A 26,379-nucleotide genomic window follows, 5' to 3' on the forward strand; every position below is an offset into this window, starting at 1 on the left:
GATAACTAAACAGTCAAAAACTACTCACCCAGGTGGATTTTACATTCTAGTGTGGGAAAATGAGGACACTGAAACTTCAAAACGCTATGCAACTTGCCAAGGATAATTAAGATTTTAACAGTGTTTCCTAAAGTGTGGTTCCAGGAATATATGCTTTAAAGTCATGGCGGATGCTTGTTTAAAGGGGGAAAGTACTGGATCTCATCTTAGAATCATGGGAAGTTGTTAAGCCCCAGGCATTTGCCCTTTTTTAAAGAATCCCAGTGATTCCCTTATGCATATTTTCCCTTATGCAGATTTTTCTTTAAAGCAAACTGAAGGTGTTTAAGGTCATCTTAAAGAAACAAAAGCATGAGTCCATAAAATTATGTAGAGAGATGTTGAGAGCAGTATTGTTTAAAATAGAAAAGAAAGAAAGACAAAGAAACCAAATGCTCATTAATGGGCAAATTGTTGAATAAACTGTGGCTCATGCATACTGTAAAATACTCTGCTGCCATAAGAAAGATACACACACATATATAGGTATATATATATACAAAGCAAGTTGTAGAATATTATATAAAGTATAATTCCCTATTAACCTACTATATATGTATAATTTATATATATACATATATTTTTTCAGCTTTATTGAGGTATAACTGACAAATAAAACTGTAAGATATTTAAAGTGTTCAATATGATTTGATACATGCATACATTGAGAAGGAATTCCCCCCATCCAGTTAGTGAACACATTTGTCATCTCACATATTCACCTCTCCCCATTTTCGGTGAGAACATTTAAGTTCTACTCTCTCAGCAAATTTCAATACAACATAGTGTTATCAACTATAGTCACCGTGTTATACATTAGATCCTCAGACCTTATGCATCTTACATCCTGGTGACTCTTAATAAGCTTTATTAACTCTTCATTCCTAGTATCCTAAGGCACTGGAGTCAATATTAGCTCCCCCTACTGGGCTGTTCTGGAAGTGAAAAATGCCAAGGCAGGGATTCCTAAGAGACAAGTACTTCATTTGCAAATATTCTTAACATACAGATGACTAATAAGTAGCTCTCACTCTGACCACCCCTCATTCCAAGACAACCCCAGAGAAGAGCAACGGAAATTAGAAAAGAGGGACTCTAGGCCAAAATAAGATGTACCAACAAGGATAAGTTACTTGTTTTTTTTTCTGTTTTGTAAAATGGAGGTCTGACATAAATTTCAAGGTAACCTTTACCTCTAAATTTTTGTTTCCACACTTCTCAGAGCTCCAGTTATTCTGGGTTTACGCTACATCTGGTAGACAGAATAATGTTGAGACCAGGTATCTTCCCACTTAAAACCATGCTCCTGTCTTTGTGCTTCTTTGTATCCATAGCTCTGTTAATTTCACTTCACCCAACACTCTAGTTATACACACATATCCATCTATAAAAAAATTCCTCTTTTCTCCTAGATTCTTCTCATTTTTCTCCAAAGACAAAAGGAACATAATTTCTTACTGTTATATCCCCTCCCTTATCCTTTGTGAAACAAAATCCAACCTCAATCAAGGTTGATAAATGTTAAGAGGGGTGCTAATGGTATGTTTTAAGGTGGGATTAGGCAAAACAAAAAACTAGTACAGTTAAGTACCCAAAAATTTCCTTTAGACTCTCCAACCTCTTTATCCCTATCTTCTAATTATACCTACTTTTTAATTAAGTATCATTTTTCAATAAAAATAAGCTTATTTTTCGATTATTTCTTCCTCTGTGAAATGGAGGGTAGAGAATGCTAACTTTCACCTTCAGGTTATATAAATTACAAATAATGACTGTACAGTGCTTAGCATAGGGCCTGGCATGGTAGCTATTATTACTACTCAATATTATTTATCCTAATTCTGTTTACTAGCATTGGGTGAGTACTGTTTTCTGCTACTTTTATACAGAAAGTATGCATTAAAGTTTAAATATTTTTTATGAGCTGTTAAGGAACTATACTCACAATAAACTGCATTATAGAAATTCATATTTAAGTTAGGCACCTCTTCTGATTTTAAAAGGACAATAAAAAAAAAAAAAAAGAGTTCTAAATGTGCATAATCTCAACTGAAAGGAATCTCAACTGAAAGCTTGCTTACCTTGTCATTGAATATCCGGAGACTGTCCAAGGTGTGCAGGTTTTGCTCAAGAAGTGCAGTGCCTGCTGAATACAAGTTGACCTCATCAAGCTGCAGCACAGCCACAGCTACCCAAAAGAGGGCTTTGTGCAAAGGGGAGTCCTGGCCAAAGAGACACGTTCCAGGTTAGCAGGATGAAGCACAAAGCAGTCTCATTGAAAACACACTGCAGTATAAAACAAAGCATGTCTTCCCTCAAATTACGCATGTTTTCTCTTTTGGAGAAAGTAAATATATGTGTAAGCTCTTCATCTATCCATGTGTATAACCAGATACTGTTAGCTAGGCTGAGAACTTTAGTGTCTCCTTTGCTTTCTTCCCATACTTTGATTCCAAAACTGTCACCAAGTTTTGTTCGTTTTTCCAAAGTAGTCTCTTTTGCATCTGCTTATGGCTAATGACACTGTTCCATGCCAACCTTCTTTATATTCTAAATGTGGATTCCAATTTTGCCTCCAGTTTCTCCTACTCCAATCCACTTCACACACTAACACCAGAGTGACCCTTCTATAAGCCCTGCTTTTGTCATATTATCTATCCGCTTGAAAATGTATGGTTACATTTCCAAACTCCTTTCTGAAGAATGCTTAATGTTAGATTAGTTCTATCCAATCTTTATAACTTTCCCTCTCACTATTCTCCTGAACAGTTTCTCCATAACAACTAGAATGGTCTACCCACCATCCCTCCATTGTCCCAGCATTCTTGTACAATCCTACTGCTTTACTCCCTTACTCTACACTAAATCCTACCTGTCTCTTTAACTTTAGTTCAGACTCTACCTTTTCAAACTTCTTGTCACTCTTACCAATATAAGAATCTCTTGCTACTCTGAATTTAAAAGATTTATGTTTGGGAACCCTTATTTAGCAATGTGATACATGAGAAAATACACTGACAGCCTGGGATGAGAATCATGCTTCTTTCTTTTATTAGGTATGTGACTTTGGGCAAGTTACTTAGCCCTTCTGAGCCTCATTTTTACTTTTAAGATGAAGATAAGTGAACCACTTAATGCAATTTAGGATTAGAATGCTTGTAGAACATATAACTCAATACCAGGAATATATAAGTATTTATTTCTTTGTAATCTCTATCAATCTGGCATATCTTGGTACCTTAGTCACAGAATTCTGTAACTTTAGAGTTGAAAGATAATACCATGCCATTATCTAGTCTAGTTTACTCATTTTAGCAACATGGAAACATGATGGCCAGATATGTTAAATGGCCTGCTTAGGTCACAAAGCTGAGATGAGCTAAGACCACCCTAAAACAGTGGCCGCACCACTTTATTTCTTTGAAATGTCAACTTTATTTAGCACCCAGACTCTTTTGATGATCAGGTATACTTAACCCAGCTTTATATTTCTCCACAATAATGATCACGAACTAACATACTATGTATTTTACTTTTTAAAATTAACTATCCACACTTCACTCCCACACTCACCCCAGAATATAAGCTCCATGAGGGCAGGGGACTTTATTGGCTTTGTTCAGTACTATATCTCTAGCACCTAAAACAGTACTTGGAACATAGTAGATGCTCAATTAACACTTACTGAATAAAAGAATTAAGACTGTATATCTATTTCCTTTAGTACTGATGAGACAAAAAACAAGCATTTGAGAACATGTTCTCCATACTCACTCTTTCTTTAATGTAAATATTTCAAATGACTAAAATTTAGGGCAAGAAGTTCTATTTTAACTGTAGCTTTTTTTCTATAACTTCTTCCCAATCCACCTTATTTTCTAAATTCTTTGGAAAAGAAAAAGATTTAATGCCAGTATCCAAAATGAATGCACTCATTTTCTATACAGTAATTACCTTATTAAGAAGTGGTTGTAATTTGGTGAGTGCTATTACTGTAGCTTCTATCAGAACTTGACTGTTGTAAGTATCAGGTCCTTTTAAGCAACTCTCAAGTGCCTTTTAGGGAAACAGAATTTTTTATTTTACTTTCATTGAAATAAAACATTAACTCTTAAACTGAATCTCAGAATCATCTCAGGAACAATTTCTTATTTAATAAGTGACAAAATTATTTCCAATGCTATGGTGATCTTGGTAGCTAGCTCAATGCACATTTGGATTACTTTTTAAATATTTCTATGTTATATTCCAATATAAGAAGTCAGGCATTATTATAATTACAAGTTATGTAATTTTATATAAGACTATAGTTTTACCACATAGTTAAAGTCTTTGAAAACTGATAAAATATTAAGAGTACCTTCTTAGCAAAAGAGACCATACTTATTTTTTTTTTTAAGGTATCTTTTTTTGGAGAAGGTTTCTTCATTTCAAAGAATTAAAATGAATAAACAAAACTCATTTTTTTAAAGGCTCCATAAGCAACATACAAAATATCTTATTAAATTCAAATTTAATATCCGTTAGAAAAATACAAGATATACTTTACAACTTGGGAACCACAAATATTGGGGAAGAGGGAGAGGGAGGTACCTTGCTAAGAATACGGATAATCTGCTTTATCTGCCCATGAGACACTCGTTTGCTAATACAGCCAAAAACAACAAGAGCTCTTGGTTGCAGGGATGGATTATATTGGAACGCAAATCTGCAATTAAAAGAACCAAAGAGGTTATAAAAACCTTTATGTTTATATATAATTTATTAAAATATTGATTATGCACAGTATTATCTATCTTTCAACAATACAGATACTTTTACAACTCCTATTTAACTTGGGGCATATACCTTTGAGCTAGTTCTGTCCACTGGTCCAGCCATTTGCATGTTGGAATATCTCTCATACATGCCTATAAAAAAGTATATTCTGAATATATTTATGCACATCAGTGTTTTCAAAAACATTTAAATAATGTTTATTGTAATGCCATTAAATAAATGATGTATAAATTACAAATAGATATATTCCATGGAAGTGTTTTTACTTAGGGATTAAGTGCAAAACAGCAAAGTAAAGTAAACCAGTATTTCTTCTATATAGTACTAATGGATTAAAAAAATGATGTAACTCAGTTCCTTATCAGTTTGGCTTACTTACCTCCATGATCTCCAACAAAGCCTCTGTGACTGTTTCCAAGGATGTCAAAGCGAAAGTCTCCCTCTCATAGGAGCCAGGAGAGAATGACCTGTCCCGGTAACTGGAGCGGAAGGCAATGACAGCGGCTGACTTGACTTTGCTGATGCCAAACAGCAAGTAAAATTTGGGTAATGAGAACTCTGTCAAACTGAGTCTCAAAACTTGCTTGGTCTCTTCTGTAAAAAGAAAAAGGAACAAGACTTTAACGATATTAATTTTTTAATTCTAAAGTGCCATGTTTCATTTTGAATTTGGAAAATAAGAATATATCAAAATTACACAACCATGCTCCCTAAAACAACCATCTAGATATATTATTTTAATGCTCATTGCTTTAGCACAATTTAATCTACAAATTCGTGCCAGGAATGCAACATTGTCAATTGGTGCTAAGTCTCTAGCTTGTGTGATAATTACAGGAGTCTACGTGACAGATATGCACAGAAAATCTTTGCTATAACTTGATATTGGACAAAAGTAATTTATTCTTTCTGAATGAGTAGCTTAAATTAGCAGCTTGGGGTTAAAGTACCATAATAAACAATAAGATAATCTATGCCAATCTGGTGACATAAAATGGAGAAAGGAATTTGTGAAACACAAATTACTTTTCTAGAACTTACCACTAAAATGAAGCTGTGAACAAGTACACAGAGAGTGAATGATATTGATGACCAATCCATGTGTGGAAGCTCTAAGGGAGAGAGGCCCTGTGGCCACTAAGAAAGTAACAACATGGAAGAGGTAGGGGAGGTGAGCTGCCACATCAAGAGAGTTGTTGAAGGACAACATCAGCATGTAGCGTGCTAGAATAGCAATATCGTCCCACATAAGATGTTGTTCTAAAGTGGGAGTTGGAGATAAGCATGTCTTGTCGATTATTTTGCACATTCTTCCAATAACCTGCAAAGAAGCAGAATTTAAAATACATGGGAGCTAAAAAAAAATGTTTTATTACAAAAAACTTTCAGTTTAACTTTAAAATGACTAGTTACAAACAAAAAAATCAGAAGGCAAAGGAAAAGTGACTACCTTGCTTGAAACCAATTTCACGTTTCCAGAAGCCAGAGCTACAGCAGTATCTGCCATCACCTCTGCTTTTATTGATCCCAAGCCACCTGTTGCACTGGTTTTGATGAAACTGTCTAGTACAACATCGAGGAGATCTGTAATCTAGTGGAAGGAAAAATAATTTTTAGACACTCTACCAACTTAATTTTTAATTTAAAAATACTTCAAGGAGCAGCACCCACATGAAAATTCTTTACTCAAGGCCTCCAAAAATACTAGGTTTTATTTAGAGACCTGTGAGTAAATATAATTTATCATAAAATACTCAGAAAAGGATGATGATAGTCACTCAATTTCTTCAGAAATTAAGAAACTAGTATTCAAAAGATTTTAAATCTTTCTGTATTATTTTGTTCACTTGCAAAGCATCTCTGTTCTATTCTAAGTCAGTAATATATGATTGGTATAAATTTTAAAACACAGAAAATGACATCGAGTACTGATGTTTTGTAGGGCTTATAAAACTGGCACCAAGGTCATTTAAAATTATTTGGAGGATTTGCAGCATTGTTTAAGTAAGAGTATTGCTTCCTTAAGTGATTACTTTGAAGAAATGATATGCATAATTCTCAGATAAAAAATAAAATGTTATTTTAAACTCCATATTTTAATATTGGTGTTCTTATGCTAGAACTATAAATGAAAGTAGGTGTGCCAAATAACATCATCAAGAAACATTTACTGACATCCATGGTATACAATATAAGGCACTATTTACTAGAAAGGACATCAGCTTTTTATAGTTAAATTCTATATAATTATGCCATGGAGAAGAGTGCTAAAATAACGAGCTTTACTTTGGCTCTGAGACATGCATTAGACATTTACAATTTTGAACCAGATCAGGAAACAATTTTGAACCAGATCAGGAATTTGGTAATTGTCTGTATGCTTTTTGAAAGAGGGGACTGCCTTTTCTACAGCTGTATCCCTACTGCCTAACACAGTGCTTTGCATAAAGCGGGAACCAGAAGAACATCTGCACGAAGAAAGTACTCAGTTAACATTTAAGCAAACTCAATACCTGCCCAAGGCTCCCCCATATTTTCGCTTGAATAGATGGGTACATCTGTTTCTCATTTATGGTCATTGTTATCAGCTTATCAAGAATAGCAGTAACTCTCTGTCGTTTAGCATCATCATTGTGTTTACAAAAACGGACTAGATTGGACAGCCATGGAGTCATGTATTCCAAACAAAGATGCTTCAATTCAATACCTGGAAAAAAAATACTGTTAGTAGAGATGGTCAATAAAAATTACATCAAAAATTATTTTAAATATTTCTTTAAATTATTTCAAATGATTTTAAAATAAAAAGATTGGAGGAAAAGATAAAAGGTAAAGACCATTACCTAGAATGGAAGTAAGAGACTTGGCAATTATATTATTGAAGAAAGAGGTGAAGAAAAAGAACAAGGCTTGAATGAAGTAATTTAAAAAGCCAGTAAGGCAATTTTTAAAAAGTTTTATCTTGCTTTTCTCCATTTTAATCATTTCTCTTCTAGTTAAAAAATTTATTAAGTTTTATTCTAATTGTAAAAGGAATATGTACTAATCACAGAAAGTTCGGTAAAAGGAAAGCTTCACCACAAAGATGAAACCAATATTAATACACTGATGTTATCATTTCAACTCTCCTCAGGCTTTCTAATCTACATAGAGATAATGTGTAATTATGTGTGTATAAACACAGATATAACCCACCCTTAACTCCTCCACAAAAATTAGGATTATGCTATATATATAGTATATTCTGAATATTTTTTTCACTAAACATTATACAAAGATTAAAAATTCTCCAAAAACATTTTTAACTTATTTTTGAAATAACTTCAGACTTATCAAAAGATATAAAAATAGTACAAAAATTCCTTTATATACTTCAAAACATTTTTTATTGTGGTAAATACACATAACATAAATTTTACAATTTTAAGTGTACAGTTCAGTGGCATCAAATACATTTATTTACATCGTTGTGCAACCATCACCATCAGCTATCTCTAGAACTTTTTCATCTTCCCAAATGAAATTCTGTACCAAAACATTTTTTTATGGCTTCATATAGAGATCTGACAATTTAATCAGTTCTTTATTGTTTAATTTTTAGAATGTTCTAAGTTTTTGCTATAATAAATAATGTTATGTGAATTTTGAAAGTTGGCCAAATAAAGCTACGGCAATATAGGTCATAATAGTGGTTACTCTTCGTGAGTACTGACTGAGAGGAGCCTTCTGGATGCCGGAAATGTTCTGTATCTTGATCTGGGAGATGGTTTTGTGATGCATTTACATGAAAAAATTCATCAAGCTGTTCACTTAAGATGTAGGCACTTTACTGATAAAATATACCTCAATTAAAAAAATTAAAATAATGCTATGATAAACTGAAGATTAATTCCTTTGATTAAATTCTAAAAAGTAGAATTAGGAGGCCAAAGCGATCTTAAGGATTTTGAAATCCATATCCAAACTGCTTTTAGAAAAACTGCCTCTGTTCACAAATTCATAGACCAAAACAGCACCGATTTTTTTAAAAAAAATCTTTGCTAATTTGATAGTTCAACGTTATCTATATCTATTTTTTCCGTTTACATTTCGATTTTATTACTGAACTTAAAATATATTCCTTTTTAGCATGATCTGCATGTTACTATAGATCCATTTTTCTTATTAATCTATAAGAACTCTTCATAATTAAAGATATTAATCTTTTCTATATTTTGCCGTAAGCATATTTCCTAGTTTTTAAATTTATCTTTTATTTTTTTAAAGTAGAGATGTTTTGAAGTTTTATGTAGTCAAAATCCATTCTCCATTTCCTTTGTTTCCATCTATCAGTTTTTTGCTTCATAAGTTATTACCTAGAAGGCAATTAAATATTATTCTTCCTCTCTTTTTTTTTAATGGCTACAGTTTTTATATTTAATTCTTAGGTATAGCTAGAACTTAATTTTTTAATCTTGTGGTTTATGGTGAAGATGACCAAATAAAGCTACGGCAATATAGGTCATAATAGTGGTTACTATTAAATGTTTTTGGAGAATTTTTAATCTTCATTTCCCAACCTCATTTCTTAAATGATTTAATATTTTCATTAGTTTATACTTCTTTAATAATCCATTTCTCTTAAATTGATCTGACTGCTGATTCTTGAACACCCCCATTTTAATTACTGTACCTTTATAACGTGTTCAGATATCTGTAATATCAAGTCTGTTCTTTTTCTTTCAATATTTTCTTAGCTATTCTTTCATTTAAGTAAAATTTGTAATCATTTAAAATTCTTCTTCATTCTTAATCCTTAAATCTCATAGAATTTGGACTGGATTGCACTGAATTTATAATAATCTGGGAAGGATTATTCATCCAGGAGCGCGGTATGCCTATCCATTCACTCAAATCTTTTTTTATGTTACTATTTCTCAAAGTTTCATACTTTTCTTTTTTCATCAGTCTTACACATTTTCTTTTTAGGGTTATTTTCCTACATTTGCTATTATAAAAATGTATAAAGTGATCTGATCTTGACAAATTATCATTTTTCAATTATCAAATACAGAAAAATCAAGAAATGTGTTTGAATGCCGAAAAAAAGTTTTATATATAATAGAGGGAGCAAAGGGAAGACAGTGTCAGGAAATAAGCTAGGAGAAGAGCGGCATTTATAATACTATAGCGTATGAAGGTAGACAGATATAAAGAGTGAATGTCAAATTGATGAGATTTATTAAAGCTTAGTCAGGAGTTGACTCTGCACCCTGTATTATGTGTCACTGCACTCTCTAGGAACTGTACCTGAATAATAAAGTCACAGTTCAAAGTCAACCTGAAGGAAAGAGAAAATAACAATTTCCCTAACATCAAGGTGACAATATGGATGAATGCTTTACTCATTTGGGATAATCTGCTAAGAAGAGAAATGCTAATAAAGCTAATTAAACTAAAACATAGAAAAATAACTTTGTCAGTGGTCCAGAGACATGGAAAGTTTCAAAATCTTGACACCTTGCTTTTACTGACAGAATTTTGCTGGATTTCCCAATACGATATCCCAGAAAGTTCCTTCAGAGTTCCTTCAGTTACAGGGTACCACAGATTGAAAATTAGAAGAGGAAAAGAAGTGAAAAGGCTTTCTTTGGATCTTCTTAGAATAATTGTTAGTATTAAAGAAAATTATCATTACTTACTAGATTTGCTAAATCCAGAAATACACTCTTCCAAAAATTCTAAGGTGAGGTGTGGCTCATTGGCTGCCAGTGTCTTGCTAATAGAGACAATAAACAGGGTGTTGTTGGCAGGGATACATAAACCTGATGTCTCTAGTAACTGGCCCTCAATTTTTAAATTAAAGGTACAAGTTAAGGCACACAGAAGATTATAGGCAGCTGACCTAGGAGAAAACACAAATGAAGTTGTTTTAAAACTTATTTTTTCTTATAATTCCAAACTTTTTCCATAACATACAACTTTTGATTCTATTACAAAGCATAATCAACTAGTTTTAAATTTTATGATCGATTAGAGTTGTTATGAGCCTATGGTAAAATCAAAACACCCCTTGATCATTTAGGGATTTTTTAAAGAGAGATCCTTGACATAGCCAGAAAAATACCATGAGGCTCTTAAGACAAGTGAGTATAAGGCCTTCATGAAAGACATTCGACTGGGACATAAGGTATGAGTAGTTTACAGTTCTAAGGTGGATCAACAGAAAGAAAGAAAAAGGTATATTATATTTTCAGTGAAGCTACAACTCAAATCCTGGTTCCTCCTCCCATTAGATTTGGCTATAATGAAGATCATAAAAGAAGAGAAATGAAATGGCCCTTCATCGAGTTGTTAAAATCTTTAATCAGCATCCACTGAATTTTTTCCTGTGTGTTCTACAAGTTATACTATAAACAGGTCAAAACGTTTTTTAACATAATTATGTCCTCTCTATTCTTCTTTCCATGAACTCCTTCAATGTAACTACTAAAAACAAACAAAAAAACCTAATATATATTCAGCTTCTGTTAGAATCAAATATGTCCTTATAAATGTCTGAAAATATATTTAAACAATTTAAGAGGCAGCTCAAAACATCCAACTCAATTTTTTTAATTTTAATTTTTCTCCCCTAAAAAGCAAAAGAAATGGTTTGACTGTTCAGTAAATTTCAGGTTTTCCTCACCTCTGAACTTTCATCATGCTAATATCTATGCGACAGACATATAGGGAGAAAAAAGCCACTGAAATTTAAGTCTGCCAAAAGGCTTTTGCTCTGGTATGACATGCTTCAGTAAAAAGCAGAAGCTGTCAGCTTGCTTTACTTCACAAGAGAAGAATACAGGTTTATTCAAGCTAATAATTTTTAGAATATTGTTAGAATTCTTCTAGGAGAAACTTTGAATTACAAATTAAAGGCAGGGTTATAGCTCCATTTTCCTAAAATGAACATATTAATATTATTGTTTCTAAGTTTATGTATCTCTTTCTGACTCCTAGGAATTCTGAGTTATACTATTTTGACATCGACTTTTACTCTGTATATTTCAACAACTATAAAGAATTGGGGTTCCCCAAATTGGGGACAGGTGTCATAGACTACTCTGAGATAATAAATACTAAGCATATACAAAATTTTGTGTATAATTTCTGAGAGTTCATAGACACCATGAAGCTCATTCAGGTAAACAAATCTTGATTACCCCCTCTTCCCTTTTAAATAAGAAAGAATCTGGAATCCTAAAAGGCCCACTTATAAAGTGAAGGCTACATTATATCCTGGGGAAGATTTTTCTGAAGCTAAGCATTTGAATCTGTAAAAATCCTGACAGTCCCAAGGTAACTGGGACCAAAAAAAGTTATCCTAACATGAAATGGAGAGGAGGAAAAGAGGAGAGGGAAGGGGTGCAAAGAGACATGGCAGGGAGAAATGGGAAGGGAAATTATATTTACTAAGCACAAATTATTTGCTAGGTGCTATACTATACTACCATACCTATTATTTATTAAACATTTGTAATATATAAGGATGGCATTGTTACCTTTATTTTAAAAATGAGGAAACTAAGAGCTCAGAGAACTTCAGTCAGCATCTTATTTAAAGTACATAATAGTAGATCTAGATTTAAACCAAATCTACTGACTGCATATGCCAAACTCTTTCCTCATTCATGTTCAGATTATAAAGCCTAAACAGAACCAATTATATTCTGCTCAGATGACATCTATACTTATCTTAAGCTCTCTTTTAAGAATTCTGTTAAAGTCACATAGATGGAAAGTATGCATTAATGTTATTGTTTGAGTTAATGAACATTTAGCCTTCCTTTTTCAAACAATGATAATCTAATTTGATTGTGAGGGAACTTAATAGTGATATACTTTTGAACGTGGGAAAACTTAGAGGACTTGGAGGAAGGGAAACTTAATTTAGGAGTAGACTTAAAAAAAAAAGACATATTTGGGGGAAAAAAAACCCCAAAACTGCTATGTTATCTATTTCATATGAAAGTTTTCTGGAGAAAGAACATATATTGGTTTAGTGTGAATCACCGTATTCAAAAAAAAAGACATATTTGGGGGAAAAAAAAACCCCAAAACTGCTATGTTATCTATTTCATATGAAAGTTTTCTGGAGAAAGAACATATATTGGTTTAGTGTGAATCACCGTATTCTGAATTCCACAGTTCATGTGAATACCCCACAACTTTATGAGGTCACATTGGTTAACCAATGTAGCTAGCATACCTTCCAATTTACAATATTAGGGCAGAGGCTGCTTTAAAAGCTTATTAAATGGTGTCATTTTAAAGCAACAAACCCTGAATAAAAATGAAGCGAATTAAAAAAAAAAACAAAAAACCTACCGTAAACTAGGGTCTGAACTGCCTAAATTAAGTAATGCGATATTAAGCAGTGTCCCAGGGACATCTTTTGGCCGAATCTTGGTGTGCTGGGGGATGGAGTCGGGCTGTGACAGCTCCCAGCGCGTCCGGATGTGAATGATAGACTGGACAATGGCTTCGCACTCCTGGTGCATGAAGGTGAGTGGCGTGCCCTGGTTTGCAATGGTTAAGGTGAACTGGTTCTCATCTACCAGGCAGATCTCTTCAATTTCCGAAGCATAATAGATATCATTTAGAAAGACCGACTGCCCCAGGACTTTTGTTCGCTCTGCTGAGGTTACCTGAACAGCAGTAGAACCAACCTGGAAAGTGGAGGTGAGAGGGTGGAGTAAAAAAGAATTAAATATCATTATGCTGAATTTTATGAGGCCTCCCAAAACCAACTAACCATGTCTGTCACTTACGAAGAGTTACCACCATTATATATTCAAATGGGTTCAATAATTACTATAATATATGCTCTCGAGAAAAACTGAAAACATCAGACAAAATTTAATTTTTTAAAAAGGTCCAGAATCCTATAAACAATTACTGATCTTACTCTGAAAATTCTGCAAAACACATGTAATAATCAGAAGAATTCTCACTAAATAATTTCCACTTTCCACACATCCCTACCATTCGACTGATGAATAGAAACTACTCTCTCTATAACACTCTTCTGACTCCAACTCAATCAAGAATATAATTAAGAGTACGCCTCTCATATAGTCTACAAGACCTCCATGAAGATAACAAAACTTAGTTTTCCTCCATCTGGACTTACATTTGATACAATACTACAAGGACACCTAGGAAGGCCAGCATATAGTCTCATAGCCAAGAAAGGCCATGCATCATTTACTTAACACAGAGTGATACGTACTTTAATAGAAACTTTGGTGTCTTTGTGAGCTAGCTTGAGAGCATTGTGGAACACCTTCAGGTCCTCTTCTAAAGCCAGGGTGGCAGCGGGTAGTTTCTGTTGTTCATGCTCTATGTGCTCAGCCAGTTTCCCAGGACAGTCTATGAAAATGAGCCTTTTGCTGCCTTTAAGGCCAGTCAGCAGCCGCTCGTGATACTTGGTGTACTCTCTGACCCAGGAATTACAGTTATAGATATAGACTGCAGAGACATTGTCATAAGCAAAGCCAGGAAAAACAACAAACCACTTGGAGAGAAAATCCGTTTTAAAGCGATTGCTAGGCCCAGTATGGGTAAGGTCCACTACAATTTCATATGGCTTTGCATAATATGGCTTTAAAGTCAGCAAGACGTGATATATTAGCAAATCGCCGTTGATTTGACCAGTTTTGAACCTAAGGAAGATTACAAAAAAAGGTCACAGATTGTTAAGAGAATAAATATATAGTTGATACTAATCTACTTTATTACTTTATTTTCTGATTAGTTTTCTAGAGAAAACTAACAATAATACTAAACAATTACACAAAGTCTGGATCCATTTTTTAAATCAGTTGTTCTTTAGACACAGAGAAGTAAGGGTGAAGTAAAATGGAAGAGTTATATCTCCAATTCAAAAACTTTGAGCAACAGTATAGTCAATCAAAGAGGAAGGCAGTGGACATTGGTTGGTTGCCTTCAGGCCCACCAAACTTCACAGGTGAACAGTTTGGGTGAGAATGACCCACCTGAAGCCCTGGAGTGAACTGAACGACTTTAGTGAATAAATATCTCACCTTGACCAGAGAGAATGGTTCAGCAATGATCATATGACTCAAATCAGGACAACTAGGGCCAAAGAGGCCCAATTCAGAAACTATAGCTTAAACTGTTTGGAATTAAAACTTTTTCTTTTCTGATATTTATAAACAAGGAACATTCATCATTTATACATTTCTATACATTTATAAACATAGCCCTGGGAGTTGTCAGCTTGTATTCTGAGATATGAAAAAAATCCCTGCCTAAAAACTGAAGATATGAAAGAGAGAAATGAAGAAGGAAACTGGGACCTTGGCCATCGCATTTTAGTCCTAGATAAAGTCTCTCCTGGGAGCAAAACTTATCCCTGGACTCTTCAGTTGTGTGAGCCAATAAATTCTATTTTTTTGATTAAGCCACATTAGGTCATATGTTGCTTACACTAAAAAGAATGCTAATCAATGTGAGCAGCCAAAGTAAGTACCATCAGAAAGACCTGAAGAACATAGTACTAGAATTTCAAATTAAACAACATGAATGAACTTTGGCTCAACGTTCTATACTTGATGACTCTGGTAGTTCTACAACATAGGCTAAGATAAATATCCTTAGAGTTTTTAATCTTGTTAGGAGGAAATAAGATAAAAATATAATAGGTTAAATAATTTTAAAGTATTTCAAGATCAAAGAAAAGGTGAGGGTAGTAAATATTCTTAGTATATGTGCTGCTGAAGCGAGCACAAGAGTAATAAATAATCACTTATCAAAGAGACTGTAGGAAAAAACACTGCTATTAAGGTCAGAAGAGGGAGAGATCAACACAAACTGAGCAATGAGAGCTACTTAGAAGACCTAGTGGCTGAAGTGGTTAGGAGAAATTTCAAACTCAATAAGAGGAGGGATTGGTAGGCCTCTTGGAGAGAAGTAAAGAGAAGAAATAGGTACTAGATATGTTGAGGCAACAGTTAGTTTAGTTGGAATGGAGGATTCACAAAGAGAAGTTTTAAGAGATAAAGCTGGAAAAACACCTAATAGCTAAATTAGGAAGGGACTAAAACCGTTCAACTAAGGGGCTCAGGTTTTCTCCTAGGAGCCTGGCATTCCTCATAGTGTTCTATGGAGCACCAGCATCGGCATCAGCTGTGGTGTTTTCCTGGTCCCAGCCCAAATCTACTACGTAGTGGGGCCTGGCAATTTTCATTGTTTTTAAACAACCTTCTTGATTGATATTTATGTGCACAAGTATTTCTGAATCACTGATGTGTTAAGAAGTTATTCAACTTTATTTTATTTTTTTAAAGAAAGGGGTGATATGATAAAAGGAAGTGCTATATATAAGATATATAAAGGAGTTAAGGCTAGTAAAAAAAGATACTGTAGTCTAGGTACTGCCTATCAAGGAGCTAAAATACAGTGATGCACCATTTAAAGATGAAGGGATATATTCTGAAAAATGCACTGTTAGGCGATTCCGTTGTGCAAACATCATAGAGTGCACTTACACAAACCCACTACTGGTAACTATTATGTGCTACACGTTTATAGCACTGGCAGCACAGTAGGTTTGTTTACACCAGCATCACCACAAACACATGAGTAATGCATTGCACTATGTTATCTTGGCTACTAGGGGATAGGAATTTTTTGGCTCTATTATACATTCTTATGGGATCACAACTGTATACGCAGTCTGTCACTGACCAAAAAGTAATTATGCAGTGCAAGACTGTAAAAATAAATTACAGTAAAAAAGAAACCAAATCTAAGAATATGAAGAAATGATGAACATGGTCCAAAGGTCTGATTGGCATTATAAGAAAGGACTTGAATGAAAAGGACCTGCTGAATGAATACCAAGCCTCTGAGATTACAAAGAAGGTTGCTATCATGAACAAAAACAAAGAGATTATGAGGGGTAGCTACTTTTGGGAGAAAAAGGAACTTCATTTTAATACAGTGAATATGAGGTGATGACAACATTCAAGGACAGTATGTGTGTGTATAACTAAACCACGTAAAAGCATTTTCTGTCCTATATAATCTAAGTTTACTAGATACTTTCTCAAATCATTGCAGTTCCACAACTTGAGATGTAGATTATGTATATCCTATTTCTATTATCTTACCAATGCCCCAAGTCTCCAAACTCATGTTATCAGTCTGTGGTATACAAAGAGAATTTTTAGGTAAGATTTTAAAACTGCAGGGAAAATGCCATTTCATCTTCTTTTGAATGATATATTAATATCATTCAAAGGCATACAGTAGGCATGTATAATGAGCATAAGGTCAAAAGGCACTAAGCAGAAAACCCTCCCTGCCCTGGAGGCGGGATTTGTTCTACAAAGCCTCCTGTTATGCCAGTGGCCAACCAGGCAAATTGGAGTTTTTGTTCTTTTATTTTTTCCCCCCTGTGACAAGTGCTTTAGTTGCAGCAGAAAAGGAAATGTGTCATCTGTGGTTTGGTTTGAAAAGTGGAAAGCTAGCTGTACATATCCTTTTTTACTGCAGATTTACTTTAAGGCTCATATTCTTCAAGTCTCTTCTGCTTTAAATTACTTGGAAGCTGTGCTTCAAGACAAGAAAAGAAGTGGCCTATTAAAATCAGGTTATAATCAGATTTTGACCAAGCATTTTGTAAGGTAGGTAATATATATGGCTTTCCTAATGCCTTTTCACTTATAACTTTGGACAGATTTGTGTTTGAGGAAGTGCTTCAAATAGTACCTAAGACTCTTACTAATGAAGCAGAATCACCAGTAACTGAAAATGTATGCTGTTTTTTACTGTCCTGCTAAGTTTAACTTAGAAATGGAAAGATTTACTATCACCATAGTAAATTAGTTTTAAATTACGATTAGGAACGATCCGAGTCTACACTCCACAGTCAATCGGAAAGTTCTGTTATTAAAGCAAAAGTTTAAAAAATAAATTATTGATGCTTAGGCATTACAAATTTTATTGAAAGTGACCAAGGATAAAGAAAACTTGATAACATAACCTGGCCTCCATGGCATAAATTAAGGAGCTAGAGACAGTCCTCTATTCTCAGGCATTTGTAAGAATAAGAGAAAGTCTCATTTTGTTAACAATGTGTTTATTTTAGGATGACAATACATCTGGCTGAAGACAATCAACAGCGGGCCTATTATTTATCTCGTGGTAAACACTGTTAAAATGTGTACAGATACTATGATGTATACTATATTGTTAATGAACTAATGTGACAAGAATGACCCACTTTAAATCATTTTAGCATCTATGCAGAAGGCAAGCCCAGTATAAAAGGATGGAAATTACTTGCTAATCCAATTTAAAGTAGTTCTCTTTGTGAAAGAATCATAAAGTAACCAAAGATTTATGTCATTCAACTTAAAAACTAAAGCTGAACACTATTATATAGAAGTTAGTACATGATATCTTTCACTGTCTATTAAAGGTCATAATCCAAGAAGTAATCTTAATTCTACGATACATAATAAAAGGTTTTTTCCTCCCTACTATTAATAGGAAATACTACTTCAGAAGTTAGTTTCCAGTTATAGCATTGTTTATTATATCCTACTTTTGTTTGTATAATAACATATCCCATTTGTTATTCTTACTTTATATCAATAGTATATAAATATTATTCAATGACATATAACTATTTCTTATAAAACCTTGAAACTCATAAAAGCATGACTAGCAGTAGCATCTGTGTCATTTGGAGTGGGTTAGAAATGCCCAGGTACCTCCTAGACCTATGTAATCAGAATCTGCATTAAAAAATAGACTCCCACACACATTGAAGTTTGAGAAGAATTTCTATAAAATAGGAGAATAATTTAGTTTTGTCTTCTAATTCCCTCAAATGAATATGAACAATACAATAGTAGCTCTGGAATATTATGATAAAAAAGATAGCTCAATAATGATGATAAATCATTCTGGTTTACCAGTATCTGAACAGATACGCCAGTTCTAATGAAATCTTCAATCATATGGTGGAAAATGAGAATCAGGAACAGACTTACCTTCTTTTTGTACCTGCTTCCAGGGGACTTAGAGCCAATACTGACATTCAACTTTTTCATTTATATGTTGAGACTTTTATGAACTGCCTTGACTTCCCACTTGGGTCTAAATCCCCATGATACTGATATTCTATTTCTTTATATTTTATTGTATAATTTTGAAATTATGTCAAAATATTCATAGAAAAAAATGAGACATAAACGATAAAAAAGTCAATAACTCTGGTTGAACTTCTGAGATTATTCAGAATAATTCTGCCTCTTCTTCCTAATACCAGATTTTTAGGGTGAGAAAACTGCATGCCTTTGGCCTTTGCCTTCAGAAAGCCACAATAAGTCAAAAAATATAAAAGTAAAAAGAGAATTTTGCTTTCACAAATACTGAGAATATATTTTTAAGCACCAGCTTTATTCTAAGCTTCAAGAACACCACCCGAGAAGAAAAAAGAACACCCTGAATTCCTATTAGAAGTCCATTTTCTTTTGGTTGCTACCACATTTCAAGGCATTTGCATTTTATTTTCTTACTGTGAAGTAAAATGGTCAAGACCACATTTCTCCTTTACTATAGATTGGAGACACATTTGTTAGAAGGTGGGGAGTTTCTTTAAAAAAAGGATCCTTAAATGGTGGGTGGAGGGGAACAATCAAAAAAGTAAAAGCAGAAGTATCTGACTCAAAGCTGAAGTCTAGCATGCTTAAGGAGGAAATTATAAAACCATGGTATCTAGTTTACAATGATTAATAGTTATTCATAATGCTAACTTCTAAGCATTTAGACAAATAATAGAAATTGTTTTTTTATATGTAGCCTAATTAAAAAAAAAATCCAAATCCATTGAGAAGAAATTCAAATAGGATAGCAAATGCTAGACATAAACTTGTAGCTTGCTTGTAACGTATTGGCTGTCTATCTTTTAACTACAATTACCAAAATCAGGAACCACATTCTTTCACAAATTAACAAATTATATTTCTATCCCAACAGATTACCTGTATACTCACGGACATGGAACACACAGGACATTATCTGCATCTTGCCTTTCTGATGACAACAGTTTTTTCTCCTGTAACAAAAGCAAACTATACCCATCTGTGGGCTAACAATACTACTGTCTGGGATCCAGATATTCAAAATAAGACAGGCAGAAACCAAAATGAAAACATTAACACAAACTCTACAATTCCTAAAGTAGATAAAAAAAGTAATTCTACAAACATGCCTGAAATAGCAACATCATCTCTCATCGAATCTTTAACTCCTAAATCTGAACTGAAGCTTTATACACCTTCTGTTGTTAGGAACAGTTCTTCAACATTACAGAGCACTGAAAACACAAGCAAAAGTCACAGTGAAATTTTCAAAAAAGATGTCTGTGAGGAAAACAACAACAAAATGGCTATGCTGGTTTGCTTAATTATAATTGCAGTGCTTTTTCTTATCTGTATCCTTCTATTTCTATCAACTGTGGTTCTGGCAAACAAAGTCTCATCTCTCAGACGATCAAAACAAGTAGGCAAGCGTCAGCCTAGAAGCAATGGTGATTTTTTGGCAAGCAGTGGTCTATGGCCTGCTGAATCAGACACTTGGAAAAGAGCAAAACAGCTCACAGGGCCCAACTTAATGATGCAATCTACTGGAACACTCACAGCTACAAGGGAAAGAAAAGATGAAGCAACTGAAAAACTCACTAACTAACAGATGCTCTAGGGGAGAAAAATGTAAATGGTAATGAGAAAGTTTATGGAGTAAAAACCAAGTCAGTTTGATATTTAATGCCAACATACTGGTCAGATGGTCTTAAAATTTTGACATCGCAGGCTTTGCAATTTAGAATCAAGCGGGAGAGAAGGGGAGAAGTATGCCTGCTTACTTAATTACTTAAAGTGCGCACTTTTGTTCTGACACTGAATATTTTAAAAGCAAATAATAAAACAACCAAGAATTGGGGGAAGTTTTTAAAGACAAGATGAAAGAACAGAGGTAGAAAGGGACAATTAAATCATTATTTCCTGTTCAGCAACAGTAGTAAGATGACCTTTGTCAGACTAAACTCTGAAGAGTTTTAGTGTGTCCTTAAAGGAAAGTTATGTTTCAACATCTAACAGAAGTCAAACTCCTAATGCAGAGAGTTGCACTGTATAGATTAATGGTACCTTCTTTGCTGAATGTGACAGAATCCATACCAGCTCATATATCAATATAGCTAATTTTATGCTAGATGTTTTCATCTTTATGGCACACAGGAGAAAATGTTTTTCTACTATAAACTTTTAATTTTGTATAATAAATTATGACTCATTAGAATTAAACTGACTACATTTGCATTCATTTTATTATCTGTGAATAACGCATTGTAAAAATCAATAAGAAATGAAGCACAATTGAAACATGAAATTTATAGCCACAACTGAAGGCTAAGTGTAAATGTAAAGCATATCTTACTGTTTAAGTATAACACATCTGTATTCTATAAATACTGCTCATTGGATTATTTATAGCAAATATCCAAAGGTTGATTGATTTCTGAACTTCAAGGATGCCAAGTGACCTATTAAAATGACCAATTCCATTTTTTTTTTTTTTTTACTATCAATGTGATACGAGCAAAGGAAAGATGTGTATGTATGTGTATGTTTCTTCTAATCTGGAAAACAGGATACTTTAGGTAAACGTTTAACTCTTTAAGAAACTGGGTTCAAGTAAAATAATGACATTAAGTCAAGACTTCCATCTCCAATTAAATATACATTACAAAAGCTGGTTCAAGAGGCTTTCCACCTATCTACAGAAATTGACACAGGGCATCCTAATTAAACACCGAGCCACATTTAAAAAATCACATTCCATATTCAGCATTTATTTTGGGCAATATGCTAGTCTTTAAAGAAAGGTTATACATATATTTTTCCAAGAATGACTACAATCCTGCTCTCCCTTCTAGGTTAGTGATTCTCATCCTGGCTGCGTTATAAGAAGGATCGGACTGGAAATGAAACTGGGCAGAGTTCTTATTTTGTACAAATTAAAATTTGAGATGATATACTAGAGTAGATAGTGATAACGCAAAAGCCTGTTTGAATCAAGTGTCATATATACTTGATACTTGGAGGAAATAAAAACAATTTAGTGTCTTTTTGAAAAGAAATTAACGAGGCAACTACTTTCATATTTAACATACAGATCAAACATTTTCTCACAACACAGAAAGCTTCTACTGTGGGATTGCTTACAATTCATCACTCACTATCTTGGCTATTAAACGCGTACCCTCAGAATGACATCGTTCAATGACAGCTCATGAACAAACAGAAGTGGTTCCTTTCCAAACCTGACAATGTTTAAAAATGATAGGTTAACATATGTTTTGAGTTCAAATTTTAAGTTATTTTTGAACAAAGACACTTTTGTTTTCTACTCCTTGGTATTATGGTTTACATGCTTAATTTAGGGATTTTAACAGAGTCAATCAAACGTTTATAGCATTCTGATAATATTCTGCTTTATAGTAGGACCTCTGAAAAAAGAAACTATTATTCTTGCACCAAGTTATAAGTACCTAGCTGTTAAGAACTGGGTCTTAGTAATCTGCATTCCTCTGCAGTGACCATAGGAAAGCAAGGCATGGTTTAGTACTTACTGTTTATTTCTACTATAACATGCGCAATACTAGGCACTTTACATTTATTTAATCCTATAATAAATTTACAAATTAGAAATTATGATCTCTATTTTTCAGATGAAGAAAGAGACTAGAAGAGGACTTGCCCAAAGAAATTTTTATTCAGACCGGATCATATATGCTTTTCAAAATACTTTCCTTTGTTAACTTAAAGAATGAGTATCAATTTATTTTTCCGCTGACCTACTTTATGGGTAATCAAAGAGTTGTGGACTTGAACTCAAAAATTATTTAGTAAAGTATTTGGTCAAAAAATTTAATTATACTTTTACCTGGTCTTTGCCTAAATTATGTAAAGGAAATAACACTGACATTTACTGTTAGCTACTGCCTGTGAAACATTTGTACATTATCTTATTTAATCTACACAACAACTAAGAGAAATAAATATTCCCCCAGAGGAAGAAATGGTGATTCAGAAGTGCAGTTACTTGCCTAAGGTCATACAAGTAAACAGAACACATCATTCATTTCCTATGAAAAGAAATCTCACTATGGGTAATAACCTAACTGGCAGTTTTTCCTTAGAACATATAATTTGCTCTTCAAGGCTCTATTCTAAATATTTAAATTACATAATCACATTACTAGAGAGTCTCAAGTATTTACTTACAAACATTAATTAAAACCACTCAAATCATATAGCTCCAAATTTTGTTTCAAAATAAGTTCTGTTACAGTAGTACATTTCTTAGTCATTTTGTGGCTTATTGCACTTCCTGAACCAACTACTGATAAACTTCCTCTTTTTCTACAGAAACCATTTCAGTTTGCTAGAGGACCATTTTTAATCTGAATTGAACCACCCCTTTTGCCTTCTTAGCCATATCACCAAAATGTCCAGCTAGAATAAGAATTTAGCATCCTGCAAAAGAAGTTAACATCTGAGGTAAGAAAATTTTCACACAGGCAATCTCGTTTGATCTTTGCTTTATATAAAATTTATTTTTAAAACTAAAATATCTATAACTTAAACTTAAACTCTGATAGTCTAAAGATGTCTATAATAGGTTTTGTTGCATGGAATTAAAAAAAATAGTGTTGAACTTGTCTTGGAGTAAGAAATTTTACCTAAGTTTGTATAATATATAATTTTACTTAGGTTTGCTAATCTTAGTTCCATAATTAGAAGAAATTAACTATAGCTATGGCAGATAAAATACAACCAAATCCAAGGGATATGACTGAATTTACAATCCCCAAATACTGACTTTAAAAATTCTGATTTGCTTTCTATAAAATGTTCCTATACATAACGTAATCCATAGATTTAAATTATTTTTATTTTTTAATCCTCTTTAGTTTCCGTAGTAAGAATGGTCACCTTCGCCTTCAGTTAATTTAAAAAGAAACCAAAGTAGATTCGATGAGGTATTCAATGATCATTATTACATATGCTTTATTTTTATACAAATAGAATTTTACATGTAAGCAAATGATGACATAAAAATATTATCACTCATTTTTAAAGTTAAGGCAAAACTGTTATGAAAAATGTGTGTGTATATATTCATATCATCTACATATTTATGTCACATATTATCTGAGTCTTTAGTAAACAGTGTAAAATAGATATGGGAAAAAACACCCACAGAATAAACAATAGAAAATTGCTAATATGCATAAAAGATGTCTACTTTGTAAGTAAACTGGGCAATTACAAAGTAAATATCCTCCAAAATAAAAACAGCAAAGAGTTTACAGACTTAAAATATCATAGAATCATAAATTTATAGTGGGTAATATCCTATATCGACAGTTCATAAATACTTATGACTTTCCCTTATAGAAGTCCACTTTGGATTTCTTCTAAGTAAGTATCAACAGAAGTTAGAAAATAAAGATTTTAATCTCCTTTTAGACAGGACTTGTCTATATTTTTTAGACAAGACTTCTCAGCCCTAATTTTAGAGCTTAAAAGTACTTGTGTTTTCCAACTAATTTCTATATAATTTTACTTAGGAGGAAATTCTGAATTCTGAATAAACTTGAATTTGTTAAAGATAAATCTGATGCCTTTCAATGTCTAATCTTTAAAAATCACATCAAATATGACAGCTTACAGGCTAACCACTCAAAACTCCCATAACGTTTGTATGGAATCACAGGACTAAAATGGTTTTCTAGTAGTTCTTTTCCTACTCTTTATTTATACAAGACTATCTCCCAAAGTTACTTACATATCTGTTTCCAGAGAGTTCACATCTCTGTTCTTTATAAAGCATTTCTATTTCCTAATTTTACTATGAAAGGCAGTGTGGCATGTATAGTGACATATCATAGTAGGAAAAAGCTCTGGTACAAGATTGATATAATTTCTGCATTAGTGCCACTATTTACAGCTGTGACACTTTGGCAAGTTACCCAACTTCTCTGTTCAGTTTCTTTTCTGTAAGATGAGGAAACCACTACCTTGCTCAGTAAAATAGGATAGTGCCTAGCATTTGGTGGGTACTCGGTAAATGGTGGTTATTTATTATTGATAAAAGATGGTCATCAAGTACTTTCTATCATAGTTCAAGGTTAATTTCTCTTTCCATTCTTCCTCAAGATATAGAATTGCTATTCTCTTTCTTTTATGATTTGATAACTTCACTAGTTGGAGATACACTATTACTAAATTTTAATCTATTATATGAGGACTCCTGTTTTACTGTAACTGCCTTTTAAATGCTTAGTTAAAACAGCTTATATTTCTCTTCTTCTTTTAAAAATTTTTAAAATTTTCAGGAAAAACAAAAGACCAAAATCACAGATTTAAACCTCAAAGTGCCAAACTAAAATAATGAGCAAAATACTGCCATACGAAGGTAGACAAATTTGAGATTGCCCCAAATAGTAGACAAAAGGATTTCTAGAAAAATGCCATATAGAATGTGCATAAGTTCTTTAGAATAATTAGCAGGTATGATTCTGGGTAGTGCTGGGGAGAGGAGGGTGCCGAGAATGAGAAGCTTAAGGATATTTAGGGCAGACAGGAGAGCCTGAAATGAAAGATGAGTTTGAGAAGATGGGTGATTCAAGTCCTCCATATTGGGAAGACAATCCTCTGTTGCCTCCCTGCATCACAAATACAGGAGCAGCATTTTGTGGTTGCTTCTTTCATCTACTTCAATCTTCTCCCCCAACTTCTAATTTTGCCCACGTTAATCTTCTACCCTAACTTCTTACTAATTACATAATTTCCACTTTTTCTTCAGCTTATTAACTTTTCTTTTCAATATCTCCTCTAGTCAACTGACCTCCTCCTTTTCCATATATTTGCTGCTTACTATAATTTTTGCCTTATTTTTCTCTTTTGTGTTATTTTGTATTTCTTCTCATTCCTTTTTCATTTCATCTTATCCCACATCTCCTTTTTACTCCTCTGACCCTGGTTCTACCTTCTATCCTTGTAGAAACAATGTTGAGACTTTAGTTACACACAGTTTATATATTTTAAATAACATATGTTAAATAACTTTCTGTACTGGTCATAACCCTGGCCATAACACTGCCTCTAATTTAGAAAAAAGTAAGTTTCTTCACTATTATGCCGTATATTTATTAAAAAACCCTGTTCCTTCTTTTCTGGACTATTCTGAATTGCTGTAGAATTCTAACACAGATGCTGGCGTACTGATGTAACAGACAGTAGAAGGTAGACAACAAATTAGGGCATGGGAAAGGGGTAGGACAGGTAATAAATGAATTTGGTTTTAATACTGCCACACAGCTTAAATAATACGTGAAAAATCTCATATACTGAAGGTCCTATGGCCTTCCTATAGACAAAAGAGACTATGAACCTATCAAAATTGATCTTACATACTAAACTGCATTTATAATTA

General features: G+C 33.3%; 3 protein-coding genes across 4 annotated transcripts in view; 2 read left to right on the forward strand and 1 right to left on the reverse strand.

The window, feature by feature from the left end:
• The window catches only part of NF1 (neurofibromin 1), a 210,654-nt gene that overhangs the window by 26,210 nt on the left and 158,065 nt on the right, over window positions 1-26,379 (reverse strand). For both annotated transcript variants that reach the window (XM_015599200.2, XM_006924984.3), the window contains 11 exons: window positions 14,072-14,504; window positions 13,168-13,508; window positions 10,500-10,702; window positions 7,332-7,525; window positions 6,269-6,409; window positions 5,860-6,139; window positions 5,198-5,412; window positions 4,888-4,949; window positions 4,633-4,747; window positions 3,994-4,095; window positions 2,121-2,261 (listed from right to left, as the gene is read on the reverse strand). In XM_015599200.2, the coding sequence (XP_015454686.1) occupies window positions 2,121-2,261; window positions 3,994-4,095; window positions 4,633-4,747; window positions 4,888-4,949; window positions 5,198-5,412; window positions 5,860-6,139; window positions 6,269-6,409; window positions 7,332-7,525; window positions 10,500-10,702; window positions 13,168-13,508; window positions 14,072-14,504 (2,227 nt within the window). The remainder of the gene's footprint in view (window positions 1-2,120; window positions 2,262-3,993; window positions 4,096-4,632; window positions 4,748-4,887; window positions 4,950-5,197; window positions 5,413-5,859; window positions 6,140-6,268; window positions 6,410-7,331; window positions 7,526-10,499; window positions 10,703-13,167; window positions 13,509-14,071; window positions 14,505-26,379) is intronic.
• Window positions 14,522-20,577, forward strand: EVI2A (ecotropic viral integration site 2A). Its single transcript, XM_006925095.3, is given in 2 exon segments — window positions 14,522-17,492; window positions 19,855-20,577. A coding segment is annotated over 1 exon segment (702 nt). The 5' UTR covers window positions 14,522-17,492; window positions 19,855-19,875.
• The window catches only part of EVI2B (ecotropic viral integration site 2B), a 9,778-nt gene continuing 4,863 nt past the window's right edge, over window positions 21,465-26,379 (forward strand). Inside the window, exon 1 of the mRNA XM_006924983.3 lies at window positions 21,465-23,438. The gene's annotated coding sequence lies outside the window, so the exon portion shown is untranslated. The remainder of the gene's footprint in view (window positions 23,439-26,379) is intronic.

This window comes from Pteropus alecto, unplaced genomic scaffold, assembly GCF_000325575.1.
Source record: "Pteropus alecto unplaced genomic scaffold, ASM32557v1 scaffold98, whole genome shotgun sequence".
Taxonomy (NCBI): Eukaryota; Metazoa; Chordata; class Mammalia; order Chiroptera; family Pteropodidae; genus Pteropus; species Pteropus alecto.